Source organism: Ursus arctos, unplaced genomic scaffold (assembly GCF_023065955.2).
Source record: "Ursus arctos isolate Adak ecotype North America unplaced genomic scaffold, UrsArc2.0 scaffold_14, whole genome shotgun sequence".
Taxonomy (NCBI): Eukaryota; Metazoa; Chordata; class Mammalia; order Carnivora; family Ursidae; genus Ursus; species Ursus arctos.
Window position 1 is genome coordinate 65390890 of NW_026622808.1, and position 26243 is coordinate 65417132.

Here is a 26243-nt window from a genome sequence, read left to right on the forward strand (position 1 = left end):
AATGATAAATGGAGCCAACCTGAGTGTCCATCTATCACTGAATGAGCAAATAATGGCGTCTCAATCTAAGAAAAACTTGTGTGGCCAGGAATAAGATGTTAACAGTAATAAATAATAATAGCAATCATTTTCTAGGCATCAACTATCAATGAGGTATGATGTTAGGGACTTTCATCTATATTATCTCCTTGAAAACCTTACTACAATAGTTATTCTGTTTTACAGATAAGAAAATGGGCTCCAAAAGGTTCAAGCACTTCTACAAAACCAGTATTCAAGGTCTGACTGTGGCCTTTCCCTTTCTTTTGTTTATTACATCAAGTGGCTGTGTGAGTACAGACACGTATCTAAAATAACAATGGGTAACACGTACTGAGCATTTACTATGTGCCAGCCACTGTGTTAAGCACTTTACATGTATGATTTAATTTAATCCATACAAAACCATTCTTTAGAGATGAAGAAACTGAATCACAAGGAGCTAAGAAACTTGCCTGAAGACAAAAAATGAAGAGTGCAGCTAGGTTTTGAACCCAGACCTCTGACTCTAGAGCCCCAGTTTCCCTAATTCTGTCTTCCATGAAGTAATATAATATTAAAAAAAAAAAGGCAGCAAGGTACAAAATAAGATACTTAATTTAAGAAGTTAAGGCTGGATGTCAATTCTTCCCACAAGAATTTGTGTACTCGCTGAGGAGGTACTACTCTAGTTCAAGACTCATCACCGTTCACGCTGTCTATCCAGCCGACAAAAAGGGACAGCGGCCTACTTTGTGCCACAGCACTATTCCAGAGGCCAACGGTCCAAGGCCGGCTGGACACAGGCTCTGCCTAGACGGCTCTCATGTGGGCTCTCCTCGTGGGTCCTTACCCATTGGCGCTCAGTTCAAATGCCACCTCCCACCGAAGCCTTCCCTGGTTACACCACCATAAGCTACGTGAGCCTTCCTCCCCTGTTCTAGCTCTGCCACGAGTTTGCTGTCTGACTTCTCAACCGGAATGAAAGCCCCACGATGTCAGAGACGATGCCTGCCTGATTTACTTCCTTCATCCACAGAGGTTAAAGAGCGCTTGGCATAGGAGACTCTCGTCCTTATTTGCTCAATGAGTCAGACTTTTCTCTGTTTTTAGTCTCTCTCCCTCCTACACAGTGCTGGCAAAATGATCGTTCCACAGCAACAAGTCTCCTGCCATCTCGCAATGCTTGAAACCTCCTGTGGCTCCTATTTGTGTAAGGGTGTCAAATTCCAGTCTCGTTTAGCTTTGTGTTCAATGCCTCGTCTGGCCTGGCCAGGGCCTAACCTCTTCTCCAAAATACCTGAGAGGCAGTGAAGTTCAATGGTGAGGAGCGTGGGCTGTAATTCCAGCTCCACCACCCACGGACCTACCAGACAGATGTGGGCCTTCATTTTCTCATCTTAAAATGGGGCAATAAATCAGCATGCAAATCAAAGGAGGGTTACGAGGATTAAACGAGTTACTAGATCAAAAGTATTGAGAGTTGTTCCTGGCACATAACAATAAGTGCTATTTTCTCCTGCCATGAGCCATGGACTTCAGTCACATTAATCTATTCCTTCTTCCCTGAACAAGCCGTGTTCTTTCACACTCCCTGCCTTTTCTATACGTGCTGTTTTTTAAGTCTATCACTGACTCACTATGACTGCATGTCTATTAATGTGAAGTTCTTTAGAGCAGAAATTATAGCTTTAATTCTTCGTGAGGTACGGCACGCTGATTCACTTGATAAATGTTAAACCAGGATCATTATGTAAAATTAGTCATTTTAATAGTTTGTACTTACATGAGAAAGGTCAAGGTGACCCTTTAAAGCTCATTTGGTTTCCCTTTTCTGTTTACTTAAATGCTGACTTCTAAGAATAACTGAAGGATTAGAAAGCTTTCTCCTCCCCAATTTTGCAGGCTCTCATCTTCCACCTACTCCTTTCTCACCATCATTTACAACAATAATGTCACGAATACTGACCCCCAAGGCAGTCAAAGTGATCCTTAAACACTATATAAAGTGTAAGGGGTTATTATTACTACTAGTAATACAGATCTTGCCTCTGCTAGTAACTACTGGTAGGAACTTGTCCAATAACACGGAGAGATGCTGTTTCCTGTCTCCCCATCCCTACCCCTTTCCAGGAAGAAATGCTGACCTACGCAGGTTAGGAGCAATGTATCATCTCTCAAGTGGAAAATAAATGTCAAAGTTGTAAATAAAAATGAGATTGGTGGGTAATTTGTAGTTTGGAATATTCTGGGGGTTTGGGAGGTTTGCCGACAGGATAGAATCCAATCAGTTCAAGGATACTGGGTTCTCAGAAGTCTAGGAAAGGGAGGAGGAAAAGCTTGCCTTTCAACATATGGCCTGGGGCAGGTCTCATACTTATGAAAGGCATCTACCTTCCAGGCCTAGATCCTTCCCTATCCTCACTATTCTACTCTAATTTCGTTACATTATGGAGTAGGTAACCATTAATTATACAGTGTCCTGGCTTAGGAACATTATATAATGTTGTCTTGATGGAAAAATATGTTCCCAGTTCTAAACAACTGGCTTATAGAATGCTTTTTGGAAAATGTCTCATGCATTAACTAGGGACTGCACAGAACTGGAATCAGTTCCCTCTGGAGAGGATGTACCAAGTACTGTGTCCTAAGGTTTGCAGTAAAAAGAAGCCAACCTCAGTGAAATGAGTAATGTAGGATCCTCGGCCAAATTCTCAGATCCAAATCTGGGTTAAGCAATAAATAATATAATGGCAAGGGAGCGAGAGGAGACGAGATGAGAAATGGGAGAAACTGGAAGCTGAAAAAGCTGGAGTCAGGCGCACCAAGGTTAGGACCTGCCTCTTAGGAAGCAACTCTCTCAATCTGCCCTTCTCCCAGCAGCTTGGGGTGGGCTCCTTGCCACTACTAGATCTGAGCTCAGACATTACAACTTTAGAGGGCCCTCCACACCTATCCAGGGTAAAGATGGTCCTCCTCCTGATTTCTTTCCTTCTCTTCATTGCACTTACTGCTCTCTGAAATGATCTTTCTGCTTCTTTACTGTCTGCCTCTGCCTAAGGGAATATGAACTCCATAAGGAGTCTTACTCATGTCAGGCTCACCAGTGTATCCCAGGGCCCAGTGCACCAGTATATACCCAGGGCCTAGTGTGCGGCAAATGGAAGGCACACGGAAAATATCTGTTGAACAAACAGGGTTGTTGTGTGAGGATTCAACGATGGAATCAATGATAAATTTATCTATATATCTATCCTCCGCCACTACCTACCTACCGACTTACCTATCTACTTACTCACCCACCTACTCTGTCTGGTTTAGCACTGCTACACAGCAGCCCTTCATAAAAATTATAAAAGAAGCAAAACAGACAATGATACTGTCGTTAAGTCAGCAAGGACTCACTGAACACCTTGTACATGTCTCACAGTATAGGAGAAACCAGGAGTATAAAACACAGCCCTTCCAGGAGGCAAAGCAAAAGTCAACTAAAGATTGATAGCAGCTTGCATGCTAATTTGAAGTCTGCTAATAGGTAAAGGCAGTTATGCCATTCAAGAAACTTCCTTAGTCAATGTTCAGAATTTATAGGAACTCCTAGAATCCACCTGACACTATGCTGATGTCAATCACAGGGGAGGAAATGGAGGAATGGCAGTGGTGTGGCAAAAGAGAAATCAACTCTGCATCATTCTCCCACAGAGTTAACCCTTCATAAAAGGTTTTGGGTTTGTCTTCTTTCACAGGGGAGCAAGGGGGAGGGAATCACCCTAATGGGGTGACCCCCTTTCCCCACATGTTGCAAGCAGGCCCATTCATCCCAGTACCTAGCCACAGCAGCCTCTGCCCCTCCACTTCCTGTTGAAAGGCAGGGATGCTGCCATGTGGAGCTGGAAGCAACCAAGACCGGGGTTATGTCACTTCCTTTCTCTCCAGTGTCGCAACTGCCGCTGTAGCCCTGCTAGCTGCATTGTGGGAAAAAGACTGGAAAACAAGGGCTTTACAGTCTCTTTCAGCATTATATTTCCATGAAATCTTATCTGTACAGGGATTCAGAAAATGAGTAAACTGCTTTTGCAATGTTTTCAGCATAGAGATCTTTGACTCACACTTAGAAGTTGGGAAAGAAGATATTTATTTAAGACAGTGGTTTCAAATTGTTTTTTAAGTAGCAGACTACTTTTTTTGTAAATGAAGTTTTACATGGATCCTTACATTAAGCAGGAAGGGAAGTTCCCCTCTGGTTGCAGCTAGGGTGAGGGGCCAGGGGCTCTATCCTCTCAGCTTTCCCCTCTCCCTTTGAAGGGGCCCCTGACATCTCTGAGGAACATACTGGTTTAAGGAGAAAGGGAAAGGAAGTTAAGATTTAGATAAATAAACTAATGAATGGGGAAGAAAGGAAAGCTTTTCCTTAATGGGCAAGAAAAAGTGGACTTGGAAAGTCGCCACTTTGTAACCATCATAGTAAAGACTGGTTGGAAAAAGAATCATCAATGAATGCTCGATCTAGGAGGGAAAGTTTGATAAGAAGCAGGGGATTGGCTTGATCTTCAAATGTCTCCCCACTGATTGCTTAGAAGAAAAAAAAAATCTGCTTATCAGGCACAAACACCACTGGTGTGAGACTTCAAAATGTGAATGTCATGTAAGACAAAGAAAGGCTAAGGAAGTGTTCCAGATTAAACGATAGAAGGACAGGGCATCTTAATAAATATGATCCTTGACTGGACTGTGTACTTGAGAGGGGAAAGTATCACTGGGACTACTGACAACATATGGACTATGGATTATCAATCTGATACAAGTACTATATCGGTGTGGAATTTCCTGAATTTGGTAACTCTACTGCAGTTACGGAAGAGAATGTCCTTGTTCTTGGGAAACAGACATCGGAAATATTTGGTCTGAAGAGGACAGGATATGTGTGAGCTACTCTTAAATAGTTCAGAAAAAAATATATAATACAGTATTTACAGGTACAGAAGGGCAGTGGTTTTCTAAGTGGGATCCCTGGAGAAGCACTGGCATCATCACTTGCTAGAAATACAAATTCTTAGGCTCCACCCCAGACCTGCCAAAGCAGCTGTGTGGGGTGCGCCCAGTATCTCCAGGGGATTCTGATGTACACGCGAGTTAGGAAACCACTGGGACAAAGAGGACAATAACACAAATAGGGTGAAACATTAAAATTGGCAAAGCCAGGGAAAAGGCATATGGGAGTGAGTTTTTTGTATTATTGAAACTTTTCTGTCGGTCTGAAATTGTTTCAAAATGAAAATGAATAGTAACAAGAAGACTACCCTGGGGTGATCTCCATACAGATGCGGAGAGGAAGAGCCCTTGGGGGCAAGGAGGCAAATGCTGGGTTTCTTGCAGTCAGCTGCACAAGAAGTGGTGGGATCCGGGAGCAGGGGGCTGCAGCTCCAGGGCAGAGTGAGGAGCGGGATGTTTGTCTGCATGGTCTTCAAACAACGCCTCTCCTTCCTGCAGAAAACGTGAGCACCAAATCTACTAACCTGAATAAGAGAGTCCGGCGATCTCTATAAAGAGGTCTTCTTCAGAAAAGCTTTCCGGGAGCATGAGGAAAGCTGTGGTCACAGCACTCTTCAGATTTTTATCGAGGGCTGACCGAAGAGCAACGTTCTCATTCATTGCTATGATTTTCACCTGTAATAAAGCAGAACATTTAGAAGAAAAGTGTCAAAGTGGACTCTTGCTCAAGCTATGGGTTTACACATGCACTGGAACTATCCCAAACCCTTAGCCCTGAAGATCTTGGAATATTAGTCCAGTAGACATGAAATAATTATTAATCTAATAAGCAATCCCAGAAGCTTGTGTTTTATGCCAGAATCAAAGATATGATACAGAAAACAAAATAAATATTTCTCTTAAATGAGGAAATTTTCCATCGGTTTTGAAAAAGAAGTCAGTATAAATGAAATAAACATCCTTGGGGAAATTTTGTATTTTTTTAAATTTTATAATCTTATTGTTATTTACTTAATTTTATGGTAGATAAAGGCATTTTACTTCTTTATTTAGAACTCACCTCTGTTCTTAACCATACATAACCTAAGCACTTCATGCCTTATTTTGAACCTGACTAAGGAAAAAAGGAAAGAAAATTAGCTACAGTAGAAACAGCATGGGTTTGGGGTTGGTATGGGTTCAGGTCTAGGTATTTATTTACTAGCTGTGTGAATTTGGGCAAATTACTTAACTTCTCTGAACTTAAGTCCTTATCTATAAAATGGCTATAAATGTGCATCAAAGAACTGTTACAAAGATTGAATGAAATAATAAATGTAAAGTACCTAATGTACTAGTGAATGCCTTGATCAATAAAAAGGATTTTTCTCCTGAATACACAGCAAAAAGTAGTCTCTTTGTCCTCAAATCCATTAAAATACAAATTGCTCCAGTCTGTTCTGAGATTTTCTGTTTTGAAGACTGCAGTGTAGTTAAGAAAACGTGTTCAAGACCCAGCTCCATCCCTTACTAGCTCTGTGACTATGACCATAATTCCTTATCAGTAAAATGGGGTTAATAACAATCAAATTGATAAGGCTGTTGGTTAGATTAAATGAAATACTGCATACAAACCCTTAGCCGGAATGAGCTTCCTTCTGTGTCTTTGGGCACAATGCAAGAGCTTCCCTGGGCCAGAGGTTCTCACCTTTAGCAAGCACCACAATCGCCTGAGAGAGCTTATTAAATGCATATTATTAGGCCCGTCCCCCAGCACTTCTGATTCAGGAGGCCTGAGTCAGGCCTGAAAATGTACATTTCTAACAAGTTCCCAGGTGGTCCAGGAACCACATTTTGAGAACCACTGCTCTCAGGTGTATATTTAGAAGTAGAAATGCCAAATGGCTCTTCAGAGTGGTTGTGCCAATTTACACTCCAGATATTATCTTTTTAAACCATCAGGCTGCTTCTGACTGATTATCTATAAACAAGGAAAGAGTCTACAGGTCCCTAATTAAGGACCCTCACCTATCTGAAATGTATCCACCTTCTGTAAACCATTTAGTGCTATCACCAAATCTTCCCCCACTTCTAGAAAACAGAGCTTAAGTTGCCTTTTATCTGTCAAATAAAGATGATTTCTGAGAAAAATCAAGATGGCACTAAAAGACATACACCATCAGAGACTAAATTAAAATTTTATTAGACAGCAAGGAGAAAGGGTGATGTATGTCTCAAAGTAGTTTCTTCTTAGTTGCCAAAAATGGTATTATAAAACATAACTATTTTATTAAGAACCAACTTCTATCTTTTTTTTTTTTTAAAGGTTTATTTATTTATTTGACAGAGATAGAGACAGCCAGCGAGAGAGGGAACACAAGCAGGGGGAGTGGGAGAGGAAGAAGCAGGCTCATAGCGGAGGAGCCCGATGTGGGGCTCGATCCCACAACACCGGGATCACGCCCTAAGCCGAAGGCAGACGCTTAACCGCTGTGCCACCCAGGCGCCCCCCAACTTCTATCTTTTACCTTTTGTCCCTACTTTTTTCTAAGGGCATATTTATAATACCCAAACCTCTCATATGGTAGGTAAGCCACTTTATTCAATACTACCAACTCCTCCCTTGTAATTACAGCACTTAATAGCCCTTAATTAAGCCTTTCAGCACTTGGGTGAGTTTAGCATTATTGCAATCATCTGCAGAAAGGAAAAAGAAGGTGCAGTCCAGTAGCATGACTTGCCCAACGTTGCATAATGAGTTGATGGTAAAAATCAGGGTAACACCCTTATACTTGGCAGATCCAGCTCTAAATTTTTTGAATTATTCTCATGCATTCAGTTAGGGATCTGTTCTGGTTAACTTTGTTGTTGTTCTGGTTACCTTCTTATCTTGAAAGATGATTAAAAGAAATGTTAAGTTCCTATATAAGTTCTATGTTCATTCTTCGAATAACTTTCCCAAACTTTGTATTCCATATCGAGTCACAGATCTAGGAGGGCAACCTCCTCATCTTAGTAATGGGGAAACTGAGGCCCAGAGGGTTAAAAGATCTTCCCTTCAGAAGCAGTGGCACACCAAAAGAGGACCTAGGGCCCTGATTTATCCAGAGCTTTTTCTATAATCCTGAGAAGCCTGTTTACTTCCAAATTCCTGTTCTTCATCCTCATTCGCCAGATCCTGCTCAATAATTCTTCGTCCTCTCTCTTTTTGGTGGCTTTTACAGAAACTCAATGAAAACAGAAGTTATTCTGAGACGCTAACAAATCAGAGTAAGTTTGGGGAAATTTTCCTATTCAAAGCAATATACTTGCTCTCCAAGAAAGTCGTTCTACTTAGGTTGTAAAAAAGCAGTCTGTTTGCTATTTAAGGTTAAGAGAGGAAAAATAAAAGCGTCCTTACTCAAAGGAAAAATGTCAATTCAGAAGACTCTGCTACTGTGCTGATCTGGCTCTCCAGTGTAAGGTGACCTAGGAACTTGTCTCGGCAGCACTGTTATTTGTGGTTCAGAGTGAAAAGCCAGTGAACTCTTGGGACACTGCCAGAGAGGCCTGGGAAAAAAAAGCAAGTCCTCGGATTTGTGAATAGCTGTTTGTATCTTACTGGGAATGCCCCGACCTGAACCGCACAGATAGCATTAACACTACTGCCAAGGGGAAAATCGTTGTTGGAGAGAGGAAGGGGTAAAGCCTGAAGGGACTTTCAAAAGCTCAACTTGAGAGATTTGTGAGTACTTTTCAAGATAGAAAAAAAAGCGTCACATGTGGTCTCCTCTATAATACAGTCACATGGAGACAGTCCCTGAATTGCAAACAGTGAAGTTATAGTCACAAAGAACACGGCCCTACCTAGTGTTCAAACACTCAACCAGTAACCAAATGACACTTCCCCTAGAAGTTTTCCATGCCAAATGGCCAGAAAAGTTAATTTTTCTAAATGGTCACTGCTTGAGGACCAAGAAGAAACACTGAACAATCAAGTTGGATGAAACCTTATAATCTACCTGTTGGACTGTGGATTCTCCCAGGGCCAGCAGTGTGGTGTTATTTTTCTATCCCTTTAGCACCCACAGAGAAGAAACGTAGTTGTCACTTGAATAAGTAAATTAATGGCTCAAATTTTGCATTTCAAAGGCTAGGGGCACAAACTTGTTCACAGTTGGGCAGAGCCAAGACCAGTAAGTCAGGTTTTCCGACTCTCTTTCAGGGATCTTTAATACCACTGGGATTTTTCTAGACATAAAAAGTAAATCAATGAAGTTACAATATGGTAATAATTGAGAAACTGTGAATATACTAAAAGCCACTGTATATTTTAAATGGTTGAATTGTATGGTATGTGAATTATATCTCAATAATTTATGTTATAAGAAAGCTATATTATTAACAAATAAAAGAGAAAAAATATTTCAGTCGATACTTCAAAATAAATTAAAATCCTTCTAACAAGGTAGCAAAATACTATTGTATGTCAATGAGAATGCTTTAAAAATTCAAGCCAAATTATCTATACGCTAAAAACAAGACGAAATACAAAAATCCAGACTTATGTTAAATCAATTAGGGAAATGACTATTAATATTAGTTTAGAGTTCTTTTGACTTAAAAAAGAACTGGCCACAAGATTCTATTAAATACTTTAAATTTCATGGCTCTTTCCTTGAAAAATGACTTGGTAAGGGACTCAGAAACTAGAAATAAAATAAAATAAAGCTAGAAATAAAAATGACTTATCTAACCTCAATTACGAGGTGAGTTAATGGTAAAGTACGATAGAAATTTCATTTACACTCAATTTTTTTCCCCAGAAATGTCCATCTTTTTAAGCAAGGTACTCCTTTATATTTTTAAAATACTATTAATAAACTTTATTTTTTAGAGCAGTTTTAGAGTCATAGCAAAACTGACTGGAAAATACAGAGAGTTCCTATACACCCTCTGTATATTCCTTTTAAAGATTTGAATTGAGAAATTCTGTTCTATTTGCAAAATAGAAGACCATCTTAGAGCTTTAGACAATATAATTTAAAATACATCCTTCTTTTAAAACATATAAAAACAAAGAATTCATACTCATATTCTAAGACCACCTATTTTTTTTTGTTCACAAGCTACCAACCCTTTCTTTTCATGAGATTTGTTCACGTTTGATTACTATTTGCTGCCACCTAGTGGTAAAAATCATTGGTTTAAAGATTTGTTGCCATTGACAATTCTCTGGTTAGCAGTGATTTTCATGGACACGGAAAATGCTAATGGATGAAAGAGTTAATTCACCCATTAATAATTTATTTTTTACCATGTGTTATGTTCAACACTTTCAAATGAGTCTTAAGATAGCCTATTTTCTTGAGTTATTAGTTTAATTAGCCAAGAAATGCAGTTTTTATCAAGATGAGTGTAGCAGCTACTACTGGTCTTAAGCTGCTGTTTTATCAGGATATGTGACATTTAGATGAAATCTGAGGTCATTTCCAGTGCCAAATTCTGAGGTTTCATGGCATTTCATTTTCTAAAGCTTATTTTTTTAAAAAATTGAAATATTCCAAGCACAAAGCGTAATATAGTGAATAATAGAACATTTTCACATTCACTATCTCATTTTATCTCAAAATAAACTCTGAGATAGGCAAGGACAAAGAGAAAGGAACGATCATTTCCTGAGTATCTACTAAGTAAGTACCAGGCATTTTAGATCTAGGCATTTCTCAAATGCCTTTTAAGGTTGATGTCGTCAGTCTAATCCACAGAGAAGGATGTCCCAAGGCTCAGGGAAATTAAGTCACTAGTGCAGGGTCACACAGCTGGGGAGCGTCATAGTTGGGATCCAAACCCTAGATCTAATTCTAAAACACCTGTGTTCTTTCCAGCACTATCATTCTGCTTCCACTTGTCAACAACTTTGTGAGGGCAAGTACTGTATTGTTACTCCATCCTACAGATAAATTACCTGCGGTACAAAAAGGTACAACAAGTTTCCCAAGTTCACATAAACAGCTAACAAGTGGCAGGAATGAATAAGACCTAAGGCTTCTAATTCCGCTTTCATTACTTTTCCCATTAGGCTACATATTTTGTAAATTTATTTTATTTCATTTTTAAATCTTTTTTAAGTTTTTAAGTAATCTCTAATTACATCATGGGGCTTGAACTCACAACCCCGAGATCAAGAGTCGTATACTCCACTGACTGAGCCAGCCAGGTGCCTCCATGTTTTACAAACTTAAAGAAAAAAGAAAAACATTTTGGAAAGAAAGTTAATATTTACAAACTTTCAATTACATCTATTCATTCATTTTACTAATTATTCAGCTTTACTGGATCATCTTCACTAATTATCCAGTTTAGAAATGGAAAATTCATCTATATAAATCTGAAATTATTTCAGTTTCTGGACCTAAAAAAATGTTTTACTGGGGCACCTGACTGGCTCAGTCAGTTCAGTGGCCAACTCTTGATTTTGGCTCGGGTCATGATCTCAGGGTCCTGGGATAGAGCGTCAAGTCAGGCTCCATGCTCGGTGGGAAGTCTGCTCCAGAATCTCTCTCTCCCTCTCCCTCTGCCCCTCCTCCTGCTCATGTGCACACGCACACACACTCTCTTCCAAATAAATCTTTAAAAAAATGTTTTTACTGAAGTAAAAATTATATAGTGAAATACAGAAATCTAAAGGGTACAGCTTGAAAAAAATTTTTTTTAAAGATTTTATTTATTTATTTGAGAGAGAGAGAGAGCACAAGCAGAGGGAGAGGGAGAAGCAGGCTCCCCACTGAGCAGGGAGCCTGATGCAGGACTCGATCCCAGGACTCTGGGATCATGACCCGAGCCGAAAGGCATATGCTTTACCGACTGAGCCACTCAGGCACCCCGAAAAATGTTTATATATGGACATACCCATATACCTATTTGCCCTGATCAAGTGTTTCTGGATGTTTTAATGAGCTACACCATTAAATTGTTTTGTTTTTGTTTTTGTTTTTGACATCATTAAATTCTAAGCCCAGAAGCAAAGCAAGAGAATTGTGACCGCCCACGTGTATCAAGAGAGATGTGGATGGGGGGAGGGGCAGAGGAGATAGAGAGAGAATCTTAAGCATGCTCCACATCCAGGACAGAGCTTGAGGCAGGGCTTGATCTCACGACCCTGAGATCATGAACCCAGTCGAAATCAAGAATTGGATGCTTAACCGACCGAGCCACCCATATGCAGCTCAACAGAGATTATGCCACAACCAAATGAGCTGAGGTTCTATAAATCTCTAATTTTTTTTCCCAGATTTTATTTAGTTATTTGACAAACATAGAGACAGCCAGTGAGAGAGGGAACACAAGCAGGGGGAGTGGAAGAGGAAGAAGCAGGCTCCCAGAGGCGCAGGGAGCCCGATGTGGGGCTCAATCCCAGGACCCAGGGATCACACCCTGAGCCGAAGGCAGACACTTAACGACTAAGCCACCCAGGCGCCCCATAAATCTCTAATTTTCTGCCATAACTCACAAAAAGGGGAGCAGCAGAATCACTCTTATGGGGGACATTTGAGAACAATCCATGTACCCTGTTTTGGGGCCTAAGACCCTCTAATAGCACAAAGAAAATTGCTCCTTGCTATGAGATTAGCAACTGTTACTGTTTTGCATAGTTCTTAAACTATGAAAAGATTCCTTCATAGGAAATAGGCTATGTAGCTGCAAAAAAAAGAAGAAAAGTAATATGCAAATACAATGTCAAAAGTTCAAGTCCTTTGGGACGCCTGGGTGGCTCAGTCGGTTGGGTGTTCTCTTGATTTCAGTTTGGGTCATGATCTCAGGGTTGTGAGATCAAGTCCGAGTCAGACTCTGCACTCAGCAGGGATTGTGCTTGAGATTCTCTCTCCCTCTCCCTCTGCTCCTCCCCCTGTACAAGCTCACTCTCTCTCTAAAATAATAAAAAAATCTTAAAAAAAAAAGTTCAAATCCTTTCTACTTTTTTCCTGTTCTGTTTCTATTAAAACCCAGGGGGAAGCCTACCTGCGCAGCCTCCTCTGGCAGCATCCAAATGAAGGGGGGACTTTATAATAGGACCTCAGCACTGGCCTGAGGAGGGTAAGAAAGGGGGTCAGATTCTACTCCCTTCTGAAGGACTACCCGATTCATTCATTCATTCATTCAACAAATGCTTGCTGAATGCTTACTATGTCCCAGGCACTGTCCCAGGCACTGCTGGGATACATCAGGGGACAAACAGTGCCCCGTGGCACTTACATTCTGGAATGGTGATCTGGGTCACGCTGACAGACGTTCCACTGAGGCACTGGGCATCTCGTCTGCCATCCTCCTGAGCCCAAATGGACTGACCCTGAGCCTTATCCTTTCAGACAACTGGAGTATCTTTAGAGAGAAGGCAGGAGTAGTGTGCATAATATCTGGATATTGTTTGGCATTAAATTCCATAGGGAATAAAAGGAGTCTCAAATTCATTTCTGTTTTGAAGTTCCATCTCAGTGCAATCACACAGATCAAAGCAGGGTCAGACTCAGAGAAGAGAGACATCCCTAACCGTGGGAGCCAATAAGACACTTGCTCACCGGTTTTTGGAGTCGTCCAGCAACATATAAATTATTCCAGTTGAGGAGATCTTCAATCAAAATGTTAGTGCTAATGACCCCGTATTTGATAAGCTAGAAGAGAAAAGATACGGGCATGAAAGAGAACAAAATACCATACTGTTGCTTTTGCAAATGCAAAATATAAGGAAAAACATTTCTGACCAGAGTAGCACAGTGATTTCCAAAGCCACTTAAAATCTCTGCCTTGTGAAAACACCCATCTCCCCCAGACTCTTTCACAAAGGTTAGTTCCCAAGACTGATCTGTCCCCTCAGGGGTGCCAGGTGAAGTGATCACTATCTTCACTCAGGCTCTTGTGATGTCAAAGGCACAACGGCTCTTAGAGGCTATCTAGCACATACGGGTCCTCACTGAATTGGAAATAAAAACTGGGTCTGCACCACAGTTCGAGAAGCGAAGATATAGTTCATGTTTCTCATCTGAGAAATGAGAAACCTAATAAATGGTGTGCCCAAGGTGGCACTGTTAATAGCTGAGTAAAAACTAGGTCCCTGAATGTCGGTCTGTGCTTCCAATGTTCATTTCATCACAGAGTCCAAGAAATTTCCTTTAAGTAGAAGTTTTCACCAACATCCTTCACATGATGAATTTCTCTTTCACTGTTAAGTATTTCAAACACTTTTATAATTACAAAGCCACATCCAAAAATTAAACCTCTTTATCAGAGCTAAACACATGGAATTATGGCCAAGCTCATTTCAAAAGCAATTTGTACAAACCCTGAACGTAGTTGTTCTAGGTTACAAAATCCCATTTGCTTCTACAAATAACTTCAGACTCACTTTGCTAAACTTCAGTATCCAAACAGCCTTCTCAGGCTACAAATATCTAAAAAGTAGCTAAAGAATTTCAATTAAAAAGTACAGTCCCTTTGGCATATAATTATGCCCCAACATTTGGTTACTGGAGCTTGTAATATTGTTTGAAACCACTAATTAGAGATAGGCTCAGCATAATACTAATTATGGAGAAAGAACAAAGCTACGTGTTTGGCATGACTAAAGCAGACGTGGAAAATTGCACTGAGCCACCATCTTCCCTCCAATCTGGCCACAATACAGCAGAAAGCTCTTCTTAATGCAGGCACATAACAGCTGGGAGGTGATGGAAACCCCACTGACCTGGAAGTCAGGGGCCTCTCACGTTATAACAAGTTGCATGACCTTATGGAAGTCATGTCCACTCTCTGAACCCTCATTTTCCTCAACAGCAAAATGCAGGTTGGAGCAGGATTACACCTCAACCAGAAAAGTAAACATATGGCCCAAAGGCTATACAGACATAACCAATCAATCATAGTACTCATTCCTGCCCAGTTCAGACAGGTCTTCAAAATCCTTCTTAAGTCAGTACTCCAACCTCCTGCCCTTCAAAGCCTAGTCCATTGACTGGTAGTATCAGCATCACCTGGGAGCTTGTCAAAAAATGCAAAATTTTAAGCTCCATTCCAGACCAACCGAATCATAATCTGCATTTCAACGAGATCCTCCGGTGACTCATCAGCACGTCAAAGAAAGACTGCCGGAAGCCACCAGCAGCACAGAGCAGAACTGGCCCAGCTGGTAGAACCTGTCTGTCGATAGTAGCCCGGCTCCAGGGGGTATATGACTTAGACCCCATTGGTCCCCTTAGGCTGCAGTCCTGCCCAGTTCTTGACAGCTCTCTTAGAGACTGGGCCCCTTTGTGTGAAAAACAGTCCCGGCAGGGTTCCTGCTGTCAAGACAACCCTCTGCTGGGATCTGTGCTTCTTATCTGCTCTCCCACAGGGAGATGCGGTGCATCCTCAAATTCTACCCACTTGTTGGCACCAAGAGGCTCCTATCACGTGGCATCCCATGCTCTTGACCACCTGTGATACCCTCATCGTCAGTGGGCCTGAGTATTCGTCCCACTGACCAAACCAGTGGTTCTCAAAGCGTGTTTTCCAGACCAGCAGCATCAGCATCATCTGGAAGCTGTTAGAAATGCAAATCCTTGTTCCTAAGAGAGTAAATCTTAAAAGTTCTCATCATAAGAAAAAAAAATTGTAACTACGTGTGGTGATGAATGTTAACTAAACCTATCGTGGTGGGAATCATCTTTGCAATACATACAGGTATCAAATAATTACATTGTACACCTAAAACTAACTCAATGTTATATAATTATATCTCAATAAAAAAAAATACAAAACCTCAAACTTCACCCCAGACCTACCGAATCAGAAACTCTGGGGTGGGGCCTAGCAATCTGCATGTCGGAGAGGCCCTCTAGGAGATCTGGTGCTCACTCAAATTTGAGAAGCGCTGGCCAAAGGCAATAATTCAACACAGTCTCTCTCAACCACCTTTATCCAGCAGGAATGTGAACATTTCCTGACTGCAAGAACACACATATTCAGCTGATATTCTAATATTTAATTTAATAACCGCCCAGATTAAGACAAACATCCAAAGTCACTTACCCTACCATCACACGTGATCAATGGATTATAGTAGACTCCAGCGCCATAGTTATTCTGGATAGTGGTGATAATCTTGGGCCCCAAAACTTTTAGGAAAGAGTAATGGCTCCAATTTTTTTTCAGGTTCTGTGAATGCCATGCAACAGGGTCATCTACTGTGAAAACAAAGTCCAGCATGGCATTCTGGGAATGAAGAAAAGAGAATGATTTTAGTTTTAATTCCTTGAAGGCACCTAGATAGAATGGAAAGCTCTAAAACTTATGCCATTATGATTAATAAATAGAAGACGTGAGGCTGTCATCAGAAATTTAAGCAAGTCTCTGGGACCAGTCTGAGCTTGTTTTCATGAACATGCATAGTAACGACAATGCTTCCTCCAGGCACTCTTTCAAATACTTTATTCTATATGTATCATAGTTCATTCTATCCTCAAAAAAATCCTACAAGGTAGGTACTGATATTACCCCAATTTTATAGGAAGGAAACCAAGGCACAGAATAAGTTCCACGCCCATAGACACAAAGCTGGTGAGTGGCAGACACAACCTGGATTCAAATTCTGAGTGCTGAACCTTATGCCACATGGCCTGTCATCTAAATGTAGCTTAATGTGTTCCACTTTTCTTCCAGATCAAATAACACAGCACGGATAAGCTCTGAAAAACATTATGTAATGGGAAGTAAGTTATTTTAACTCTTACTCATTCACCAGCCACTCACTGAGCACCTACAAGGAGCTCTGATAGATCCTGGGGGAGAGGTAAAGAAAGTCGACTGGGGAGAGTAGACAAATTACCACTAAATGAACTCGATAGAGGAATGCAAAATGTACTAATTTCACTCAGAATGGGGTCATAACAGAAATAAGAAATTTTCCTATGAAATTATATTCTTCAAGACTCTGATAAATCTTGAGTCTTGAAGAATGTCCAAGAGTTAAGCAGGCTTGGTGGAAGTGTAAGCATGGGGAAGGGAAGGGAGTCTTGTTAAAGGAAAGCCTTCTTGCGGATATGAGAGCTAGGCATGTTCTGGATGCTGCATTTAGTTTGATATGCTGGAAAAGAACACAAGCAAGGGAGACCAGAGAGCGAGGCTGGGTTGCCGTGCTAAAAAATTTTCCTACAGAAGAGCTCACTGGAGGGAAGGAACACTAAAGGTGGGAAACCACACAGGAGGCTAACTGCAAAACTCTAGGTGAGAAATGAAAAGACATTAATTAAGTAAGGCACTGAGGGTAGGGACTGATCTGAGAGAGACTTCGTGTTGGAATCTATAAGACTTGTTATCTTGTAGGGAATAAGGGTGAAGGAAAGGGAAGAAAGGGCCTTTTCTTGGAGAAAATCCCAGGCCTACTCAGAGGAAAATCTCCATGGAAAAATGAAGAAGTGGCTACTGAATCGTGAGGCTAAGGCCTACTTTAAGATTCTCAAAAACCACAAACCACTGGTGAAACTTAAGATTTGGGGTGGACATGTTTTTAAAAAATGTATAATTACGTTAATGTATGTTAGAAAAAAAACTAGCCTATAATAATCTATAATTTCTTATATACCTACAATCTATGATTTTTCATATGTTGTCAACTTAAAGCAAAGTATTACTTAAATACGGTATAGTTGGGAAACAGAAATCCAAGCAACAGTATAGACGGCTCACCAGGAGGTGAACAGGCAAACTTTAACCTAAAAAACAGGTTACAGTCAGGTGTTCCAAATCCAGGAGACCCTATTGCAATCATTTCCTTAGTTTAATAAACTAAGATGACAATGAATTGTTAGGCTGTGCATGAACTACAGCAAGTAAAAATCCAGCTCACCAGAGAACATCTCTATTAGACTCTTGCTCCTTTTGTTAATTTAGCAAAAGCTCTCAAGCCTTAGTGGAGAAAGTAACAGCCTCATTTAAATGAAAATATTTGCCTGCCACTCCACTGCTGTATGTCTTAAATCTTGTTTCCACCTTGGAAGCAAACTTTTCCCCTTTATTTACAGGGAAAAAAAAGTCTGCAATCATAAGGAAAACTGTACCCTCACCGCTGTTGCACTCAGGCAACCTTGAAAAGTTCCTGAATAGACTCTTGTTAAATGTCCTGGGCGTGGGTAAACATGTCGGTCACCCACTAACTTTTGCTGGTAACTTCACGGCATCTGCCCTGGCCCTACAACCAGCCGTCAGCTTCCTGAAGCCAGGAGCATCATTTTGTACTTTCTCCCACAGCTACAGATGAGACTCTCAAATTTGGCTGCGCATTAGAATCACCAGGGAAGTTTTTACAATTCCTGAAGCCCAGGTCTCACCCCAGGCCAAGTAAATCAGAATCTCCACAAGTGAAACCCAGGCATCAGCATTTTAAAGTTTCTCAGAAAACGGCAATGTTCAGCCAAGGCTAAGCACACTGAACTAGCACCAGGCAAGTATTTCCTGTCTTCCATCTTGCCTCTGCATCATCTTTGCCCTCCGCATAATTGCATCTCCTGTTCTAGACCGAAGTGGGCTCCTACTTATCCTTCAAAACTCAGCTCATGATGTCATTATACTAGGAACACTTTCCTACGGTTTGTATTTTGCTAGTTGATACGTGCAGTGCGCAGAGTAAATGGGCAGCTCTAGGGCTCTGGAGGCATCCAAGGCAAAAGGGACCCCGTGAGAAGAGGCCGATTCCCGGCGTGGCGCCTGCCCCGGGGCCAGGCTCACCTTCTGGTCTGAACTGGGCCCCACCTGGCGGTACACCCCGGAGCCGTAGGCGAAAGCCAGGCTCAGCTCCTCAGGGAAGTGAGACAGGATCTTGCGGAAGGCCACCCCCGAGCTCTGCAGCGCCTGCAGCGCCATGGGGCCGAGGCTCAGAGACAGGGACCCTTGGCGGAGCAGAGCAGGGCAGAGGACAGCGGGCTGGGCAACCGATACCGGGGTTGCCGGTTAAACGTGGGGAGATGGAAGTCGGGGACCGGCCCGGACGGCAGAAGGCTGCAGCCGGGGGGTGGGAACTGGAGGAACCAGTGAGGACTCCGACCACAGACAACTCCCTGCCGACGCCGGAGAAGCACCGGGTCAAGGCCTGGGTGGGCGGCAGTCGTGTGGGGAGAGGGACAAATCCCGACCACGCCTCTCGCGTGCATGCGCGCTTCAAAGGCGCAAGAGAAGACGCTCCTCCGCGGGTGAGGACGCGAGGGCTCCGCGGAGACCCCTGGCGGTCGGAGGAGCGTGCTGCAGACTGGCCGCCAGGACCTGTGGCTAGGAGATGCGGGTGCGGAGAGTGTCAGCTAATTGAACAGTTTTTGAGCTTTAAGAATCCGTTTTTGTTCTCGACCCAAACATATTTCCGTAAATGGCTGTAAAATCATGAGTGTGTATTGCAGAATATTTTTCATGAGGTGAAATTCACAAAGCTAACATAAAATTGTACACTTCATGTGCAATTCCGTGGCATTTAGTGCTTTCACAATGTCGTACACCATCATCTCCTTCCAGCTCCAAAATTGAAAATTTTGAAGGTTTAGGAAAACACGCATAAAATTAAAATCATGCCCAATTCCAGCATCCAGAGATTATCACTGTTAAGATTTGGCTGTGATTTTTTCCTACGAAAGCCGTTTTCAAATCCAGTGACGGACATGAAAGTGTTCCATGAATGGTAAAGGACTGCACCAACGTTCTCTGCGATTTGTATTTAATTCTGAAGGTGGAGAAGAGTCTTTGCCTCTTTGCCTCTGGGACCGGTCTCACAGAAGGACACATCAAATGCAATTTCTGGAGGAAACAGGACCCCAGGTGGGAGCTCACCAGTTTATGTATAACTAGAGAAACTTGTTCAAAATCACAGGATGTACTTTAACTTCCAGGACAGGGACTTTTCAGATACTCTTTTATTTTCCCTGATGTACACTGCCTTTCAAAAAGCAGAAATAGCAGGGTGCCTGGGTGGCTCAGTCGGTTAAGTAGCTGGCTCTTGAGATCAGCTTAGGTCATGATCTCAGGGTCTTGAGATTGAGCCCCCTGTCACCTCTGCACTGGGTATGGAGCCTGCTTCAGATTCTCTCTCTCTCCCTTTGCGCCTCCCCCTCCGCCTCCCCCTTCCCTCTCCAAAGTAAATAAATAAGTAAGCAAAAAGCAGAAGTAGCAATAGCTAAATTTGGGTAATGTTGATGCCCTTCACTTGCAGCTTTCTTTGAGTCCCCTCCACTACTGGTGGGAGGAGGTTATTGTTTCCATTTTACAGATAAGGAAGCTAACTGTTAGGGAGAAAAAGCAGAGTGCTTGGATCGCATTAGCCTGTGGCAAAAGTGGAACTAAACCCCAGGGCTGAACATCAGCCTGGATTGGGATGGGGGGAAACGGAGCAGGGAGAGCAATTAGAATGCTATTACCATAGTTTCACCAGGAACTAAAGATGCCTGGCCCGGGGGAATAGAGGCAGGGAGGAGAGTAATTCAATTTGAAAAAAAGATTATGTGAATTCAAACTCTGAGCCCCACACGGAGGTAAGTGCTGAGGTTCTGAGATGGCTAGAAGGGGGCTGATGCCTTGCAGGAGGTCAGGGTCTGTAAAGGAGACAGGCAAGCAAACCCAGAGCATAACATGCAATGATGATGCTGGGGTACCCAGCATGCAGCAGAACCTCTGATAAGAGAGTGTTAACCAGTTCTGGGTGTGCGGGGAGAGACCAGAGGAGGTTTTGCAGGGATGGCGTCTGAGCCAGGGTTTGAGGAATGGGTAGGAGTGTATCAGGCAGAAGATAGACGGAAGAAATTCTACCAAGAGAGAATTGACAGGGCAAGATGACAATAATAGGTGATATTTGTTTATATATTTATTATTCCCAAGTGCTTTCTTTTTTTAAAATTTTCATTCCAGTGTAGTTAACAGTGTTATATTAGTTTCAGGTGTACATCATAGTGATTCAACAGTTCCATATATTATTCAGTGCCCATCAGGATAAATTCCCAAGCACTTTCTATACTTACCTCTTCATCATTCCAAAGACCCTAGCAGGCAGGTTCTCTAAAATCATTTTTTACATGAGGAAACAGAGGACCCAACAGGGGAAGCAAATGTCTTGAAGTCACAGTTAGGAGAGTGGCGAAGCCAGGATTTGAACCCAAGGCTCAGGAACTCCAAAGGCCAAGCTCTTTACCACCATGTTTTAGTGCCTTCTAAAATGGCCGGCCTGTGAGGCAATAGAAGGAAAAGGAAAATCAGCTGCTCCTACTCTATCAGGCAAGGTTGAAGAGCAGCCGAAGGGATCACCTAGAACCTAGAATGAGGACTGTGTCTCAGTCTCCCTGTGTGAGCACAGTCACTTGGGTTCATTCTGACAGAATAGCACCCTTGCCCAAATTGCCAGAATCTGAAATTACAGAATTGCAGAATTACACTGAAACCTTTCACCTAAATGTAGTGAATAGATCTCTACCAGTCATGGTTCTTTCATTTTTCCCTTGAGGAAATAGCTCAACTTTGTTTTGTTTTTTTCCCCTCTCTTTGCAAAAATAATCTATGCTCATAAAAGTGTAAACATTACAAAAATATTATACCATCCCCCAGAGATACCCACTGATAATCTTTGGTACCTATTCCTCCAGATATTTCCTACATATATATTAACATTAAAACATTTTAAAATGGAATCATATGATAGATACTATTTTGCAGTGTGCCCTTTTCACTTAACATATCAAGGACATCTTTCTGTGTCAAATATATAGATCTATCTCGTGCCATCTATTAGCAACAAATTTTTCCAAAATATGGATATGCCACATTTGTTTAAACATTTTCATATTGGTTATATAGATTATTTCCTTTTTTTATACATGCAAACAATGGTACGGTGAACATCCTCGTACATAGACCTTTCGGTACATGTGCAAATGTTGCTATAAAGTAAATTCCTAGAGGTGGAATTGCTGGGTCAAAGGGTCTGCACATTGCTAAAATGCCCTCCAAAAGATTATGCCAATTCACATTGCCACCCACGAGGTTCAGCCCTTGATATAAATAAAGATTCTGCAATGTTTCTCCATTTTTTCTCCCTTACAGGCGTTCACAACTAATTATCAGTAATTTTCATTTTCACAAACACTTTCCTTCCTGATAATGCAAAATCACCAGCTGGAAAGTTCCATCACATGCCTGTGTGCATTTTGCCTCTCCCCCAAAAAGAGGCAGAAGCAATAGCAGAGGATGCATTTGTATTCTTCAGCAGAAATCTCCTTGCTTCTAGCAGTTCATCCGTTCCCTTTTAAATTACCGTGGCTTGCTCAGTTAGAAGCTATTAAAAAGCTTTGGTGTTCTATGTAATCGCTTTAGGGTTCTGTTGGAACTCTCATACCAATGGAAAACAAACGTTAGAGAGTCATTTAAACTACAGATAAATGCCACTTGATTTCAGTGAAAGCTGGGCCTCATTTTTCTGATTTATCCCGCTGTTGGCTTTGTATCTTTAACAATGACCTTATCAGGTTGGGTTTCACTAGGACAAGGCTCACCTACTCCATCTTTTCAAAAGCCCTGTGACATCTCTTTAATTTTTTATGCCACAGTTTTTTGTTTAATCAGGGTTTAAGTAAAGGACAGAAAATATTCCGGAAAAGAAAATCCAAGCTCTGTGGTTCTTATGATTAACCATATGTTCAATTTATCTGCTGATGGAGGTGAGAAAGAGAGGTCTTGATCTTCGTGTGTCAGGGGAGGGTCACCCTGTCACATCTGTCCATTCTCAACTAATTTTTGATGTGTGGCAACTGGACCAGACTGAGGACATCTTTCATTATCTTTAGGCTCTGATCAGGGGCTCTCAGGTACCACCTGAGTTGGAATCTGGCCCCAAGATTTAACAGCTGTGACCGTGGGTGAGACAACTGAGAAGCATTCGGTGCCTTCTTTTCCGCATCTGTACAATGGCCATAGTAATAATACCTACCTTATAGGATTGTTGTGACAGTAAATGAAATGTTATCCAGAAAGTACGTAGAATAATGCCTGCCACAGAGTAAGCTCTCAAGTGTTCTTCATCTCATTGAACTCTTAAGAGACTATATACAAGAGGAATTAAGAAGCATCATTAAAGCTAACATCCTTATGTTTTTTACACAAAGCATCCTTAGCATTTTACACAAAGCACTTTTCCAGACATGATTTTATTTTATTCTTAAAACAAATCCTGGGAAATGAGTGGCTATTTTTCCAATTTTACAGATGGATAAACTGAAGTGTAGAAAATGAAGTGATTTGCCTGAAGGCACAGGGCCAATGGCAGCAGCTGTCAATACAGTCTCCAAGTCTAATCCTTTTCCTCTTGCACCCTAAGAGTAACACAAGTCATTCATTTTCCCAAGGGATTCATTCATTCATTCATTCATTCATTCATTCTCTCATTGAAATCTTCCTCATCTTTTAATCCTAGCTCAAATATCACCTCCTTCTAACTGGGAGTAATTGTTCTTCCCTCTCTGCCTATATAAACTTTGCTTATAGCTCTCTAGCCCCTGTCTTAAATATCGGGTGTGTCCAGTAAGAATGAGTATTTAAGGCTCAGGGACTCTCTGAGGCCAGGGACCAGTCCTTGTTTATCTTTTTACTCTTTGGTGCCTAGCACAATGTCTGAAACAAAGTTTCCACAATTGAGAATGTCATAGGCTGGTGACCAAAAAATAAACATGTATACAAAGCAATTATAGTAAAATGAAGACAAGGTCTGTGCCATAGATGTGGTGAGATAGCCCGTCAGGGTTTCTGGGAAACCTTGTTGTGGGGGGAAAGTGACATTCGGGCTAGGTCTTGAGAGATGACCAGCAGTTCACCAGATAGGGAAGAGTACGGAAAACATTCCAGGGAGGAAGAACAGCCTCTACACTGGGTGTGGGGATTCTCTCTTTGGGAGGACACTCTGTTTCCCAATGGAGCTCTGAAAGATCACAGATTCTTATGGTGCCAAAGAAATGAATGAATAAGGGTAGAATTTCAGGAAACAGAGTATGCATCTCATCGGAGAGGCAGTGTAATATAGTGGTCAAGAGTGAGGACTCTGAATTCAGACTGCCAGGTTTGAATCCTGGCTCAGCCACTTATTATCTGAGTGACCTTGAGCAAGCGGTTCTGTGCCTCAATTTCCACATGTATGGAATGGGGATAATAATAGTGCTTACCTCACGGGGTTGTCACAACGACTCAAATGGTTAACACACGTAAAGTGCTTAGAAAAATCCCTGATACGTAGTGGGTATTACGAATGTGTTTACTGTTATTACTAATTATTATTATTATGTATTGTCCCTGAAATTTAAGCAAGTTAGCAATGGTCTACTTTATCTCTCTGTAAAACTGGCCCTGAATTTTGGGAGAAACTGAGTTGGCAAAGACTGCAGTTAGAGGAGAAAAGGTTAATTACTGTATACCAAGCCTATCTTCAGCCTCCAAAATCTGAAATCTGGATTTGGTGTAGAGCAGAGCAGCATGTCCCAAAGTGGGTTTTCATTGAATTATCATGATTTGGAGTTACTTGAAAAAAAATTTCAGGTCAACTGAGTTTAGGAAACTGGATTCAATAGAGGTAAATAGATTTCTTTGCTTGGGATTTCTCAGAGCATTAATAGATTAATATGCATTGTGAATCTCTAAGAGAAAAACAGAACATGGAGCACTTTCCAGTTTCTCAGACCATGTTTTCCTCTCCCCCTCCTCCTTCTCCTCCTCCCCCCTCCTCTTTCAACGTCTTTTGGGATTAATATTTCGTGGCGTCAGTTTGGGAAATATTGGTGCCAAGTATTCCTTTGCTGTCAGAGAATCATCTCAAGGTCCCAAACCAATCAAGACTTATTTACACAGACCTCTTTTGCTTGGAGGCACAAGAGGATTCCATAACCTAAGAGAGAAATTAAGGAGAAATACGAATTACAGTTATAATTTGTGGTTGTAAAAACCCAAGAATATCTATGCCTTTGATTCTGAGGCTCTCTTTGTTCAGACTCCAAGCTGGCAAAATTCTAGGAACAATCTTCTTGTTTAGAATGACACTCTCCAAATCTCCAGGGTCTGAGCATGTGACCCTTTGCCTGACATTTTACTACTTTGGGCATCATCTGGGCCTCCGCATGGGTGGAAGTGTTTGAAGAAGAAGTACTACAGCTGGTGCCCACACCTCTTTATTATAACTTCCATGGATGAAACACCCTATGGGGAAAGTACTCTTATTATGATGTTATCTTTTTCTTTTAATTTTATAAAAAAATGATCATGACTTTTTGACTTTTTGTTGATGTATAGTTCTGTGAATTTTTAAAAAAGATTTATTTACTTATTTATTTTAGAGACAGAGAGAGAGCATGAGCAGGGGGAAGGGCAGAGGGAGAAGGAGAGAATCTCAAGCAGACTCCATGCTGAACATGGAGCCTGATGCGGGGCTCAATCTCACGACTCTGAGGTCACGACGGGAGCCAAAATCAACAGTCGGATGCTTAACCGATTGAGCCACCCAGGCGCCTCTTGTTCTGTGAATTTTAACACATGTATAGATTTGTGTAAACAAATCAGAATGTAGAACCGTGCTTATTCACCACTGTCTGTATATCCATTATGGTGAGGCATCTATTCAAATCTTTTGCTTATTTTATCGTTGTTGAATTGTTTTTTACTTGCTGTTGAGTTTTAGAAGTTCTTTATATATTCTGGATACAAGTTCTTTGTCAGATATGTAATTTGCAAATACTTTCTCCTACTTTGTGGCTAATCTTTCGTTCTCTTGACAATGTTTGTCACAGAGCAAAAGTCTTACTTTTCGTTGAGTCCAATTTATCAATAGGGGATACATTTTTAAAGATCATGCTTTTGGTGTCACGCCTAAGAATTCTGCCTAACTCTAGACCACAAAGATTTTTCTCCCATACTTCCTTCTCAAAGCTTTATAATTTTAGGTTTTACACTTAGATCTATGATCCATTTTGAATTAATTGCTCTGTAAGTTGGGCAGTTTAGGTCAAGGTTTATTTTCTTACATAGGGATATATTATTTTTCCAGCACCCACCGTTAGAAAGATTGTTCTTTCTCCCTTGAATTGCCTTTGCACTTTTGTGAAAAATCAATTGGTTATGTTTTATGTGTTGTATTTCTGGACTCTCTATTCTGTTCCATTAATCTATGTCTGTTCCTCCTCTAGTACCAGGTTGTCTTGATTAACAGAGATTTATAATGTCTTAAAATTGGGTAGTGTGATTCC

The 26243-nt window shown here is 41.4% G+C and overlaps 1 protein-coding gene across 2 annotated transcripts in view; it reads right to left on the reverse strand.

Annotated features, from left to right (window-relative positions):
• The window catches only part of TAMM41 (TAM41 mitochondrial translocator assembly and maintenance homolog), a 52091-nt gene extending 32926 nt beyond the window's left edge, over positions 1-19165 (reverse strand). The window contains exons 1-4 of one of the 2 annotated variants that reach the window (XM_026501381.4): positions 18727-19165; positions 16033-16215; positions 13548-13640; positions 5535-5685 (exon numbers count right to left, since the gene is read on the reverse strand). In XM_026501381.4, coding sequence (XP_026357166.1) covers positions 5535-5685; positions 13548-13640; positions 16033-16215; positions 18727-18861 — 562 coding nt within the window. In that variant the 5' untranslated portion in view covers positions 18862-19165. Of the gene's footprint in view, positions 1-5534; positions 5686-12990; positions 13521-13547; positions 13641-16032; positions 16216-18726 lie in introns of those variants that run through there. The other variant, XM_048226706.2, reaches the window with a different exon arrangement.
• Between the last annotated feature and the right edge of the window lie 7078 nt (positions 19166-26243).